Consider the following 15,068-nt stretch of genomic DNA (forward strand, 5'->3'; position numbering starts at 1 on the left):
ACCTCACATGGAACATTATAGCATCTTATGAGCCCTTATGACAGTTTATCATCTAGGTCTGTGCATAGAGGGGTATAGGTACTCATAATGTACTATAAGCCTCATCAAGCAGCCTCCAAGCCCCCAAAAATACTTACATTGAAATGACTAAACCCCTTAAAATCAAGCTATGTGGATGCTTGGTGACCCCCTGTTCCCGGTAGGAAACCACTTCTAGGGAAACTGCCAAATAACACGACTTAATAATGCTTTAAAGTGATACTGTCCCATTTTTGGAAATAAGCTTATTTTACACCTCTCCTTGAGTTAAATGATTGAGTTTTACCTTTCTCCTGTACTTCCTGCCGTTCTCTGAGTATGGCAGTGCAAATTTTACCTCCAAGCTAGCAATTAACATTGAGTCCTATGAGACCAGCTGGCGGCTAACTGGTCTCATAGGACTCAATGTTAACTGCTAGCTTTGAGGTAAACTTTGTACTGCCGTACTCAGAGAACGGCAGAAAGTACAGGAGAAAGGTAAAACCAATTCATTTTTCAATCAGAGAACGGCAGGAAGTACAAATTTTACCTCCAAGCTAACAGTTAACATTGAGTCCTATGAGACCAGCTGGCGGCTAGCTGGTCTCATAGGACACAATGTTAACTGCTAGCCTGGAGGTAAACTTTGTACTGTCATACTCAGAGAACGGCAGGAAGTACAGGGGAAAGGTAAAACCCAATCATTTAACTCAAGGAGAGTTGTAAAATAAGCTTATTTCCAAAAAGGGAACAGGGTATCACTTTAAAGCAGTGGTTCTCAACCTTTTTTGAATAAATGCCCCCCGGGACCTCATCACAAGTCTCCTGACAACCCCTTGACCTTATCATAAGCCTGCCAATGCCCCCTTAGTATTAAAAAAAGGATGCCCCTCCAATGGCATGTAACCACCAGCCCATCTCAGCTGTATCCTTCTCGACGCCCCCCTAGGGCTCCCTAACACCCCCTGTGGGGCTGTAGAGCCCCCGTTGAGAAAGACTACTTTAAAGGAATCCACATTCTCTTCTTTATTAATGGCTTCCCTACTTTGAGATAAAGCCAGATCTCCGAGGAGGGCCGAGGTCAGATGGTAACCATAGCGATGCGGTGGCAGCCGAGCGTCTCGACAAGCTACTGCGCTATGAAAGAGAGTCCGAAGTCAGAATCAATGGACTTTTACGTGGGCCCCTTCACGGCACAAAGCTGCTGCTGCTGCTGCTGAAGTTATTGGGGGGCAAAGAGGTCAGTTGTCCTGGGCCCAAGAAGGCAGGGGGATCAGAATTGGGTCCCCATCACACTGTGGGGTGCCTTTTAGGGGACTTTGTGACGGGCCTGGCCAAAGCTGTCTGCAGCCCCGAATCTCCACTATTGAGGAGGCTACAGAAGTCACCCACCATCCAATAGCTAATTAAATCCGTTCGTCTGGTGAATATTACTCCGGCGTGGATGAAGAATCAAGCCAATCACCCTTGTCCAGGCCCAAACAGAAAGCCAGCCAGAAGACACACTGGATGGGGGCCCTCTCTCCATTTATGGCTCTGAATAAAAGAATTATATTTTAAGAGAATGAATCTTTTATATGCTGTCCTTTTGGCACGGGAGGCTTTTATCTCAGTCCCATTAGCATTTTTGGCACTGAAGCAATTTACATTTTTATAGCATAATTAATGAGCTGCAGGAAAGCCATTTACATTCCCCCCCTCTTTGCGCCACTAAATTGTCTGGAGTATATCTGATATTAAGAAGTCAATTATTTTTGGGTTTAGGTAGTGTGTAAGAGTATATTTATGAACGTATGCACTATGTATGGTGGACAAGACAGGTGTGCCAAGTTTGGCAGTGTGCTGGGTGTGTGTGTGTGTGCATGCATGCATGGGTGTGTGTGTGCATGCGTGCATGCATGCATGGGCGTGTTTGTGTGTGTGTGTGTGTGTGTGTGTGTGTGTGTGTGTGTGTGTCAGAGATACAAGGAGGGTAATCCAGCATGGCTTTCAATAAAAGCCTCTTTGATGGAAATCAGCCAGAGGCACTTTCAGGTGTAAACAACTTAGTAATGCAAATGACTGTACATGTACTGTGCACGCGTGTGTGCGCGTGCACGTGTGCGTGCGCGCGTGCGTGGCACATGTGTACGTACGTGTATACGTGAGTTTATGTGTATGACAAGGGTGATTCTGCCAAATACCTCCTCAATCATGGACACAAGTCTGGCCTGCAAACCATTCGGAGATGCAAAACGGTAACCAAAATAATTTATACAGGCACCATGTGTATTCTCTCTTGAACTTGAAAGGAGAAATGATGAGTCATTCCATAAAGATTATTGCTGAGAGTTTTCTAGTCGCATCTTCACATGGATAAGTCATGAGACAGACATGAAAGGTATGAAATCACATGGGAAGCGTTTAGGGTGACACTTGTAGCCATGAGAGTTGCTGGTCTGAATCCTGACCCACCAGGTTGTTGGGGGTAGGAATTACTCAGTGCTCTCGCCTGATAGAATCAGTGCTCTCCATCTGATAGAATGAAATGATATCAACATTACATGGAAGGACATATCGAAATAGCATTGTTCTACAGAACTGCAAAGAGTGAGTTTAGAACAGTATTTGACGTTATTTTCTGTTTGCTCAAAATGTGTCCCACATATTTAGCCTATCACCACCGCCAGATATATATTTATTAAGACAATAAATTCAGGCATACATAAGGGCATTACTGAGGATCCCTTTTCAAACCTTAATCTCTACTTCACCATCACAGAAGCTCCTGTGTAAGTTTATTATTTACTTTACGGATCGCTAATAAAGTGGTAATTTTGTGTTAATTTCATAGTTATTTCAGTTATTTCAAGATAATAACTGTTTGTTTTTAGTAACAACAGCAAAATAACCATACAGTTTCCAATGCATTGTGTGTGTGTGTGTGTGTGTGTGTGTGTGTGTGTGTGTGTGTGTGTGTGTGTGTGTGTGTGTGTGTGTGTGTGTGTGTGTGTGTGTGTGTGTGTGTGTGTGTGTGTGTGTGTGTGTCAACAAAGTGTCACCGTGCTGCGAGTCATCAGGGTGTCACCACAATGCACTGGAAACTGTATGGTTATATTGCTGTTGTTACTAAAAACAAACAGTTATTACCCTGAAATAACTATGAAATAACTGAAATTAACATGAAATTACCACCTTATAAGCGATCCGTAAAGTAAAGTGTTACCTATTATTTTCTCTTAAATTTGCTAATTGGTTTCGACACTGCACTGTCACAACCATAACATGTCAACACTGTCATCTTTGTATAAAAATATGATATAACATATTATATTGATATATGTTTTGAAAAAGGGTTTTAGGTATGAGGCACCTAAAAAAACTGCAACAAAATGCAGAATGTGAACAATAAAACAAAATGGCTAATGTGAACAAATTATGCATATGTAAAGTATTTTTGTCTCCTCCATCAGATTTTTGTTTGTTTGATGGTGTTGACAAAAGCCTCCAAATTTTCCTCAGTGGAGGCTAATTTTGGATAAAAATGAAAACTATATATCTTAATATTTTATTAACAAGCATAATTCAGTCACATGTGGAACAAGCTACCCTGTCACCGTCGTTGGTGTCATCGATGTCACCATCAGACGGGGTTTTACTTGTCTGTGATGTGTTTTACATGAATATAATTACAATATGTAGGCTATAGCATATCTTCAATGCTGTTGAATTAAATACAATTATTCCTTTGTAAAAATAGGTCTACATACACTGTATGTCTCTTTTCATTGTGTCTGATGGTGTTGACAAAAACATATAAGACACATAGGCCTATGAAAAAATCAAAAAAGGGAGGTTGTTCCAACACATTCCTGCACTGCCAAGACCTTTGTCTGAGATAATATACTTCTATATTTTTGTAAAATATTTTTTTCTTTCAAAATTAAAATCTGTTTTAGCCACACTCTCTGTGATAGGCTATATCCTATAGTTCAATTAGAGATCAGTGTGACGGAGTGCCAGGTTGAATGTGCTCTGACTGAGTGCCATTTCCAATGAAATTTGTAGCCAATTAGTGGTGCAAGGGACTGTATATCCAATTATGTGATTGGACCACAACGGACACTCCCATCTCACCAAATGCCCAATGCCTCAAAACATAGCCCACATTCACTCTTAAATTTACTCTTGAATTAAAGTGGTGGTTGTATTTCACGCCTGAATACTGCAAGGTCTATGACATTTTTTTCATTTACTATATAGACCTAGTTATTTATTTATTGTTAAAAAATGTTTGCAAAATTGGTTTCAGTCAAGGCAATTATATGCTACACACTTTTCAAAACGTTGAGCTTGATGTGCATGGTTATCCACAGCAATCAGCAGTTATGAAGAAGAACAGCCATGCACTCTCAATAATAATACACAGTAAATTCTGCAGTGATCATTTAACACTTAGAGAGTTGATTTGACATCATTTGGACTTAAATGAGCTCTGTAATTGTTGAAGTAACACCGCAACATTTACTGTGTAGCTATAAATAAATTAAACAATTTGTCCAATTCCTGAAATGAAAGGTCATGGATATTTCTGAAAGGGTTTGACAATTGCTGTTCTGTCAAACATCTGTCGCGCCTTCCTTGGTCTTCTCTCCTCACACATCAGTAGCCAGCCACTACAGGTAGCGCGTCACACTAGCTCTCTCACCCACCTGAGTGGGCGAGCGCAGGCTTTACCACCCAGTCCAAAGTATCCAACTGCCTGGCTGTAAGGAGGGGGCGTTGATGTTTCGCTACAGCTGATGTCCCCGTGTTATGCGTGCAGTAGGTAAAACAGAAGACTCACAGCGCCCACTGAATGGATGTCTCCTCGAGTATCAGCTGTACCACTCGTCTCCACCCGCAGGTTGTCACTGAAAGCTCCGTATCTTCAGTTGTTTTTTCCCCGCGACGCACCATGCGAGGGGAGTCGCAACCTGTGCCATGCTGAACAACTCCTTAAATGTTCTGCTAGCTCTGAGCAGTGTGGCCTTATTACTAAAGCTATCCGACGGCTGGAGTGACGAGGACCTTCTGCTTTCTCCAATCAACTCCACTAATAGATTTTTGGCGAACTTGGAGGTGGACGTGCGTTATGCCAAAAGATCGGTGGAGGAGACAGAGGCATCATCGGAGACTTCGCCCCAGCCGCTGCCCCAGTGTAACGTCAGCGTTCAGAGGCTTTTCCCCACCTCACTTGTGGCGCGGTGGGGTAGCAACTTTGGATTTCAGTGCGATGTGTTTATTTACACCACCAACAACCACGGCAGATCATTTTTCTCTGCTGCTTTCAACCGCGCCATCTCACCTGTTGTTATCGAGCACTTAGGAGTTACCGGTGGACAACAAGAATTCAGACTCTGCGTCGGGTGCGGGATGGCGAGATATAGGAGGTTTGGGCAAACAAACTGGCGAGGGCAACAATCAGGGGATCCCATAAACTTTTGTTGTGTAGACTTTGGCCTTGATGAACTGAAGGGGGACAAGAGTTGGAGGTTAAACCGCAAACCCATCGAATCAACCCTAGTTGCTTGCTTCATGACATTAGTTATCATTGTGTGGAGCGTTGCTGCTCTCATATGGCCAGTGCCTATTATTGCAGGGTTCTTACCCAATGGAATGGAGCAGAGGCGATCAAGATAGGGAAAGGCACTGATATGACCCTGGAGTCGAAAACAGTGACCTAACAGTGAAATATTGTAGTTTACAACCATTTGGTATACTTGTCAAAGAGTGTTGCATACTGTGTTTCCAATTCAGTGAGTTGTTTCTGTTTGCAGTTCAATAGTCAACCTATTTTGATCTATTCTGAATTTATTTATTTTTCCAGTCAAACTTTCTTAGAAATATTAGACCCAATGTCGTTTGTAAGGTTTTTATATCTTTGTAGAATCTTGCTTAATTTCTAGTGTTTACAAAAGTATATTGTCTTAGGTAGTCTACTTTTGGCCTGCATGTGGGTTCTTATGACTTAGCCTAACTATTTTCTTCCTTCATGTTTTCTATGTTAGATAGCCATGAATACAAAATCTTTACCCTGATGTTTTACACGTTTTGATTAGATGACAGAAAATGAGATTTTATGTAAAGCGAGGTACTATCCATATTTGTAATTATTTGTATACACTTGACATAAAAAAAGAATAATGAAGAAACATTCAAAATTGTTAGTCTCTGGCATAGACAAACGTAATAATAAAATTGATCAGAATACTTTTATTAGGCTATTTTATTTTCATGAATTCATCCTTTCCTAATGTTAAGAATTTACTATATACCTATAGGCCTATACATAGCTGTTTGCAGTTGAGTTTGTTCAACAGTTTCCTTAAGTACACGAGACCCATTCTGGCCACAGCTTCAGTTTCCCATAGTAGCCTATAGCGGATGAATAACCAGCACTCTATTTCCTTTTCTGCTGTTACTGAGATTTGGTTGTCCTTGGGCCAACAAGTAGTCTGCTGGTTCCATATTGGTGGGTGAATTTGTGCTTATCTTTATCCCTGTTTAATGTTTTCATTTGATATGCTACACCTCTGAGACTGGTTGATTGTTAGAACTTACCACCTAATAAATTACTCCACCTCATGAAATTATTTAGACGCCCAGTGAGCATCCTGGTGGAACCCATGGAAAGTGCACTTGTCACTGTTATGATACTGAGGTTAATGTAGTTTTCAAGAGTAGGTCATCCCAAGCTGCAAGCTTTCATTTACATCAGCACATTGTTAAAATTATCCTTATTAGTTTAATGGTGAACAGTGAACACATAACATAACATATCAGAACCAACCACAGGGGTCAATGTTATCTGGTCAGGCTCATGGACATAATGATAATAATACATGTAACCATAATATTATTTGCAGTTATTGTAAGCTGCCCTTGAAACTCATATGATATGGAAACGTGCAGTTGGCACGAAAGAAAGTTGTAAGCTCTAACTATAATGGTGCCGATTTCCCCCCTCAAAACAGAAGTACTGTTAATCCCTCATACCACTATTTAAGGTGTGAATGTACTCAACTAACATTACACTCAGCATGTCTTTTATTCAAAACAACTTCCAATTGTGTCCATGAACAGACACCAAATCGGGGAAGGTAATCAGAGTAAGCAAGTGGTACCGGACTCAAGAAACCCCCTTTAGTCACTGTTGCAACCTGTGTTTATATTAGGCTACAAATAGGATTCATCCAACGCGGCTTAGACAGCAACGCATATTGTTTAAAGGCAATGTAGGCAAGGCAATAAATAGGAAAGCAATGTAGAGTACAGTTTAAAGTCTTGAGGAGACTGTCGATGCAATGACAAAGTAAGTAGGTTTAAGGTTCAGAATTTTTTTTGTACATATGAACAGTAAATTGTGAGCCTTGAGTAAAACAAGGAAAGGTGCATTGTTACAGGTAAAAGTGTCGTGTTAAGAACATGCTAATTTGCACCAAAAGTGCTTGATATAGCGTATGAATCCAACAAGAACTCACCAAACATCACCATATTTCAAATCAAAGCCTACCAATTCATTTTGAGCTTGTAAAGAAGCTTGTGAGCAGCTTGTGACAGAGAGGTAAGAGAAGGACAGGCCCATTTAAATCACACAGTAGGATGCATCAAACCTCCCAATGGAAAAATATTGCCTCGGCTGTTTAATGAAAATGTTCTTTGCCCAGTAAATGCACACTCTGTAAAGTATTTTGAATTTTGGATATATTCTGGGTCCAGCAGTCCCATGATATAAAGTCATAAATATCATGCTGATTGAGTGAAGGGCAATCTGGCTTCAGAGGCTACAGTTAAGTGGCACATATGCCAACCTAGTTTCCCCCGTCCAATTAGGGCATGTGGACAGATCAAACAGGTCATTTGGAATCTGTGGCCCTGGATTATAGCTTTTGAATTCAGGTTGGCCATCACTGGACTAGTCAAAATCTTGGAATATACAGTATGTAGACGGTTTCAGAGAGTAAAAACCCAGAAATTTTCTCCAGCCAATATAATGAACCAGCTGATCTTAATTGCCACTTAAGACAGGTTAATGAGGTAATTAGTGAAATAACCTGTATTGAGAGCACAGACAAAAGGAGAATCTAAGCAGGGCTTTATTCTGATCAGTGTAACTATGTTGTGGGTGCCTGCGCACATTGGAGTTACAGGGAACGAGCTGGCAGACCAGCATGCCAAGAAAGCAACTGATCAGCCTACTGTAGAAATGAATGTTAAGTACAGTAAAACATAATTTAAGAGTAGGCTATAATCAAGTGCAAGATTAGGCAAAAATGGCAGGACTTATGGGACAATGGACTAACTGGTAGACATTTTTACAGTATCCAGAAAACAGTGGGACGGGGCAGAGATACTTACAGAAACACACAAGAAGAAGACGTGGTGTCTAGGATGAGGGTAGGCCACACAGGTTTAACTAGCATGTTGTTTTTATTGAAGAAGCATGAAGATGGAAAATGCAGTGACTGTAACACTCTGGAAACCTCTGAGCATGTCATAGAGGAATGTGCTAAATATCACTAGGCGAGACAGGAGCTGAGTAGAAGCCTTGAGGGAGATAAACATATAGGGCCTACAGTACCTCTAAAGCTGAAAGAAATTCTTCAAAGGCAAACAGGAGAGCCATGCTTTAGTCACTTTTTTTTATTTTTTAGGTAAACTGGTCTCCTATGGAGACTGTAATTTTTTTCTTTTTTCCCCCCTTTCTTTTCTTTCCTTTTTTCTTTTCTATCCTTGTCTTTCCTTTGATTAGAGTAGTTTAGTATTCCAGACCCACACTCCATTTCAGAAGGTGGCGGTAATGCACACCAAAAGTTGCTTGCCAACTGCCAATAAATAGCAGTAAGAAGAAGAAGAAGAAGGCTTTATTCTGTTGGTTCAGTTCCACAGGTTTCAGTATCCAGCGTCCTGGTGCAGTGCATGAAACGTGCACTTGTAAGATTTATTTGTCAAATTCAAACCTTTCCTTTTAGGCTAGCTTGAAGTGAAATGAATAACTCCATATGTGCAGAAAACATAAAATAGACTGCATAATATAATTAAACACCATTAAAAGAAAAGCACATGATCCTTAATTGTCCATTGCTGTGCAGAGGTGAAGTTTCTGTGTATATGTAGACGTAGGTAGCATAGACACCTGTTGTGACTTAAGTCTTGGGGAGCAAGTCCACTCATTGATTATCATCAGCCACAACACCTGTTCCTCTTCATTTAGTCAAATATGGGCAATGAGAGAGAGAAAAAGTAGAGCAGGGGTGTCAAACTCAAATTGACTGAGGGCCAAAATCAAAATCTGGAACAAAGTCGTGGGCAGAACTCCTCAATTATTTTTTAAAAATGGACTAAAATTGTGCATGCATGCACTTCATACTCATAGTTAAATTTCACATACACTTTTTCCCATCATATTTGTTATTTCAAATATGTCCACACATCCTATGACACAGCAAATTCCATGTTCAAGTTATATTACGCTATGCATTAATGGTGTATGTGAGGCAACTGTAATAGACATTTGACATGATCTCGCGGGCCAAATAAAATGGCTCTGTGGGCCAAATTTGCCCCCCGGGCCTGAGTTTGACATCCCTGAAGTAGAGGATGGTGCATTGGGGTTTCAATCCAGTTTCAGTGAGTGCCAGCAGGTTGAATGCAGGGCTTGGCCTAAACTTTTTTGTACTGGCCATTGAGGCCTGTGGTCACGAGACATTTAGATATTCTATTAGTCAAAGTGTTGTAAGGTTCCTTTACCATGATACGTCTGTGCTCAGATGGTGAAGTGCTAAAGAAAGCACAGTCATATGTGAAAGAAAAAAAATCATTCTTGACCGTAAACAATTGATGAGCAAATGGCAAATATAAGATAACGTGATCCAATAACCAAGAATAAAAAGGAGTGTAAACTCTCTAACCCAGTGACTTAATGACCTGTTCAGTGATTGGAGGCAACAGATTACTTAGGTGTGTGTCAGGATTGCTGATTTAGAAACTCTTAATTTTGTGCTTTATTTAATAATAGTTTGAGTGAAAAATGAACCAGCTGAGATGAATTCATCATGTGAATTGTATTTGTCTGGCCTCATTAACCTAGCACACAAAGCATAGCAAAAATCCTTTAAAAAAAAAGTGATACAGTGAGACAAATTAAATGGCAGTCCTCTAGGTGTTCTTCCACCATCTTCCATACAACATACATGCTACACAAATGTTGAAAGTCACCACAGTGAAACAAAATATATATTAAACTAAACATCACGAATCAAAAGAATAAGAACCAGAAGAGTAGTTAAACAATCATGCAAACAATGGAACGGGTGTGTCGGCTGTCTGCTGTGCTGATCTGCATGGGAGATAGAGAGAAACAGTGTAGTCAGATTTATAGTGCAGTAGGACGGTGCCTGTTAACCATAAGCATGAAACAGGCAAGTGATGAATGTGCAGTATGGTGGCTTGCCTTTATGGTGACTTTGCTCGGTGGACTGGCGCAGGTAGACTCGCCTGTCTTGACCACAGACATCCTATAGGGTCTTAACACATCAGGGCGTCTTACACAACGGCCGCGTCAGGGACCCCTAACACGGCCGTTCCACGACGCTTTACCGCCCTGGTGTGTAGACCCCTTACACACCAGGGCGGTAAAGCGTCGCGGAACGGCTGCGTTTTTTACCAGTGTCGGTGAAAATACATTGAAACATATCTGTCCTTACACACCAACCGGCGGTAGTCGAGCGTCAGCGGCGCGCGCCGCGCTGCATTTGGAAAATCGAACTCGAGTGTATTTTTCACGCCGGCGACCGGCGGTGTCTCATTCAAATGAATGGCAAAGTAGCATTCTAGCTTTGGCTGTGGGGAGGGTTTTGAACAGGACTGGCCGCACACGCCGACGCTGTCAGTGTGAAAGGCAGAGAAAAACACGCCGGCCGAAACTAAGCAGAAAGACCGCGTTCGTCCCGTTCCGCCTTGGTATGTTTTGCCCCTAAGACCCGGCCATGTTTTTTACCAGCGTCGGTGAAAATACATTGAAACATATCGGTCCTTACACACCAACTGGCGGTAGTCGAGCGTCAACCGGCTCCGCGCCGCACTGCATTTGGAAAATAGAACTCGAGCGTATTTTTTGACGGCGGCGGCCGGCGGCGTCTCATTCAAATGAATGACAGAGTAGCATGCTAGCTTTGGCTGTGGGGAGGGTTTTGAACAGGACTGGCCGCGCACGCCAACGCTGAAAGGCAGAGAAAAACTAAGCAAAAAGGTCTTTCTGCTTAGTTTTGGCCGGCGTGTTTTTCTCTGCCTTTCACACTGACAGCGTCGGCGTGCGCGGCCAGTCCTATTCAAAACCCTCCCCACAGCCAAAGCTAGCATGCTACTTTGCCATTCGTTTGAATGAGACACCGCCGGTCGCCGGCGTGAAAAATATGCTCGAGTTCTATTTTCCAAATGCAGCGCGGCGCGGAGCCGGCTCCCGCGCCGCTGACGCTCGACTACCGCTGGTTGGTGTGTAAGGACAGATATGTTTCAATGTATTTTCACCGACGCCGGTAAAAAACGCGGCAGTTCCGCGACGCTTTACCGCCCTGGTGTGTAAGACCCCTTAAGACTAGATGTGCCATCCGCGTTCCCGTCATGCAGGTCGAACGTCCGCGCATGGCGGCCATGTTAGCGCAGCCTGCTGGCTCAACCAGTTGCAGTGAGTTTTTGGTGATTCATACTCTTCAGATGGCCATAATTCCCTCAAATTTACGTTGATTTTCGAAAGGCTTGGTTTGCTATACAGTATAAAAAATTCAGAACGTATGTATTATGTTGATACTGCATAGTGATTAGTATTCACGTTATATTACATTACATTATAGTTAAAGATGCACGATATATATCGGCCCCCTAAAATATCGGCCGATATGGGCTTTTTTTAAATATCGGCCCGATATAATTTTTTTCCAATAAAATATCCGATAATTTAATGAAAACGGATTGAAAATGTAATGAAATGGAACTGCGTTCAAGCCGAGTAGCGTCTTCTACTTTAATATTTTCATTCAGGCCGGGTAGGCGAAACAAGCCTGTGACAGAGATTCTAGGAGTATATTATCAAAGATTATTTTAATTCATAATAGACTGTCTCTGGTATTATCTTATCCAGTCTCTCTGCCTGTGTGTTGCTGTGACTCGGCGTCTCTTATCATAACCGTGTCACATGACCGCCAACCAGGCGATGGCTTTTGTTTTGAATGTTTGAATGGACTATGAGTTAAACATGAACTGAGATCGCCAAAACTGCCTATTAACCTTTACTTTTAACCTTGTGGATTTACTAAGGCCCTTGGACTGCTTTTAAACATCTAAACATGTGAGTTTTCCCAACGCGAGAGGGTGAGTGTAGGCACCGAACTCGAAACATGTTTGTTTGCAATGCTTTTAAACACCTAGCGAAATGCTAACATGATTTAAAATGCTAACAAGGTCTAAGAACAACAAGAAGGCGAACTATTTACAATCTGCAAGTTTTTATTGATTTTAAGTAAGGTTACAAAGTAGTGATGGGAAACTTGAAGCGAGGCTTCGAAGCCTGCTTCGAGCAAAAGTGGGCGTAAAATCTGAAGCCTCGCTTCGAGGCGTGTGTCGTCAATAAAAACCATGTGACAATGCCAGATGAGGCTTCACATTTTGCGAGGCGAGTGGATGTCTCATTGCGCGCCGCTACTCAAACAAGCTTTCTGCGCCTTGGAGCACTTGTCAAGTTTTCCGATTGCGTTTGTTGTGCGAGTGCTGAGACTGGATATGTAGGCCTAGTGACTTTGATTTGGTTCCACTATACAATAAATTCAGCTCATGCCGTAGATTGACCCAAATGTCCAAATATGATCTATGCAATTCCCTTTTGAAGTAGATTTTCAAAGTGAGACGCTTCCGAAGACGAAGTGGAAAATTGTTTTAGTTCTAGGCCTACCTTGAGCTAAGCTACCATAAATGAAACAGCAGTTCCGTCAGCAATTATTAGTACTCAACTATATACAGCTAAATAGGCCTAAGAGTGCAGACATCTTTTATTTTGAATGGGTTTTGTGCGGGTTTTAATAAACTTTACAAGTATCATATTGACTACAAGAAGCAAGGTCAGCTCTGCCATCTAAGTGAGTCAAGCGGCTGGCGCAGTGGTTCAACTGTCCGACCTGGATTCTCTGAATCATCGGTTCAAATCCTTGTGGTAGCCACGTGATGATGACAGTTCCACCAATTCTTGATTTCGCAGGGTAGCCTTCTGTCAAAGTTGACCAAGTAAACAATGAAATTATCTGCGAGCCTGGCATAGTGGTGAAGGCGATGGAATGCTACCTTTATTGTGAGTTCGAATATAAGGGGCGGATAACTGATATTTGTTAGAATCCCTTGAATTAGGCCTAGGCCAACATTTCATTCATATAATGTGACTCTATTCATTATATTTCTTTCCGGTGTAATTGGCTGCTTATTGTGTTGCGTTTATGGCCGATCACTCCCGGTCGCGCGCCGACCTCCACAAAATTATGCTCTCTCTCACTTCCACGATAACACAGGGTCAGCGTTAAACTTGATTTGAGTGTTCCACAATCACGAGTCATTAATTCCATACACACACCCCATCACATTTATTGAAACGGAACGGATACAAATAAGACACAAGAAAAAAAAGTTCAAATGAAATCAATGCCTCCCGTGCCATTTCATTGCACACCAGATGGCGCCAGTGAGACATGATGCTTCGAAAAATGCTTCGAATACTTCGAACCTTTTTGCCTGAAAGCCTCATTGGTTCAGGAAGCCTCATTTTCCCATCACTATTACAAAGTGTCACTAGTGAAAGTAGTTAGGCTACAAACATTTACCTTTTCTCCCGGCATCTCTAGCTGCAGTGTTAACAGGGTGCACACCTCTTTGAAATACTGTGTGTTCACCGAGTGGGTTGCGTTCACCCCAGACAATGCTGTCATTAGAGTGATACCTGAAGCTGATGTCTACATCTCAGAATCTACTATTTGTTGCCTTCACCAGCTCGGGACCTCTCGAGACAGCTGACGACACTGCTCATATGACAATCGAGTTCTGGAGTTTGGCACATGAACGCCACAGATCCCGGAACAATCGGGATTCATGCGTGTTTTGTTTTGGTTCTCTTTTCTTTTTTTCACCTCACCTTGAGCCTCCACACCCACGACATATCATTTTAGCTTAAGTAGGCTAAATCAAACAGTCAGAGACCAGCATTACTGACATATGTACATCTGCAATTGAATGACATCAACTGGTGTTGTTGATAGTGATTACAAGATGATATTTTAGCATTTATGATACTGTTTACAGGCTAGTTCCATGCATGGGCGCCATGCTGATGATGCGTGTGTCGTCATACAAAACATAAGCTCGGGAACTCGTTGTTCTATACTTCCGCCAGAGATCAACCTCGATAATTATCGATCTGACATTGCGTCACCAAATCTTCACCCCCACTTTCCCGGTCGGCTTTCTTGGGATTCTCGACTTTTTGAACGAGCCAATTGTCCTGTCCCGTTTCTCTGAGTCCAGCCCTCACCTATCTTATCAACTGCCTTAAATTTTCCTTTTTTATTTTTGTTTGCTTTTTGAACTGAGGGACTTCTAGAATGCACAATAATTAGAACTACTCTGGCTCTTTTATGTTTACTGAACATGTTTATCTTGTGTGTGTAGTAGTGGTGTCAACAATCCAATCCAATCCAAACGATCCAATCCAATGCGGGGCATGGAAGTTCCAGGATCGATGCGGCAAGTTCCAGGATCAATGCAGCATTTTTTTAAAGTTTCAATTACTTCCGTAGATATTTCGAGAGCAAATGAATGTTAAATTAAATAAAACTACTTCAAAGCATTACAAGACTGATACAGACTGTGTTACAACGGTGAAGAAAAATCTGGGTTTGATACCCAACTAATCTAAGAACTGGACTCAGATGCAGATGTAACAAAAGGTTCAGGGGTTTTAATGAAGTTCAAAAGCACAGAAGATTCATAATCCA

The 15,068-nt window shown here is 41.8% G+C and overlaps 1 protein-coding gene across 1 annotated transcript; it reads left to right on the forward strand.

Moving 5' to 3' along the window:
- The first annotated feature begins 4,787 nt into the window (after positions 1-4,787).
- LOC134448477 (transmembrane protein 158) lies at positions 4,788-6,632 on the forward strand. The gene has a single exon (XM_063198147.1). The coding sequence runs from the start codon at positions 4,981-4,983 to the stop codon at positions 5,677-5,679; it is 699 nt and encodes a 232-aa protein (XP_063054217.1). The 5' UTR covers positions 4,788-4,980; the 3' UTR covers positions 5,680-6,632.
- The last annotated feature ends 8,436 nt before the right edge of the window (positions 6,633-15,068 follow it).

Source organism: Engraulis encrasicolus, chromosome 5, assembly GCF_034702125.1.
Source record: "Engraulis encrasicolus isolate BLACKSEA-1 chromosome 5, IST_EnEncr_1.0, whole genome shotgun sequence".
NCBI classification, from domain to species: Eukaryota; Metazoa; Chordata; class Actinopteri; order Clupeiformes; family Engraulidae; genus Engraulis; species Engraulis encrasicolus.

Bases quoted from the DNA above. Each gene is read 5' to 3' on its own strand.
- LOC134448477 (XM_063198147.1), top strand. From the start codon at position 4,981: ATGCTGAACAACTCCTTAAATGTTCTGCTAGCTCTGAGCAGTGTGGCC.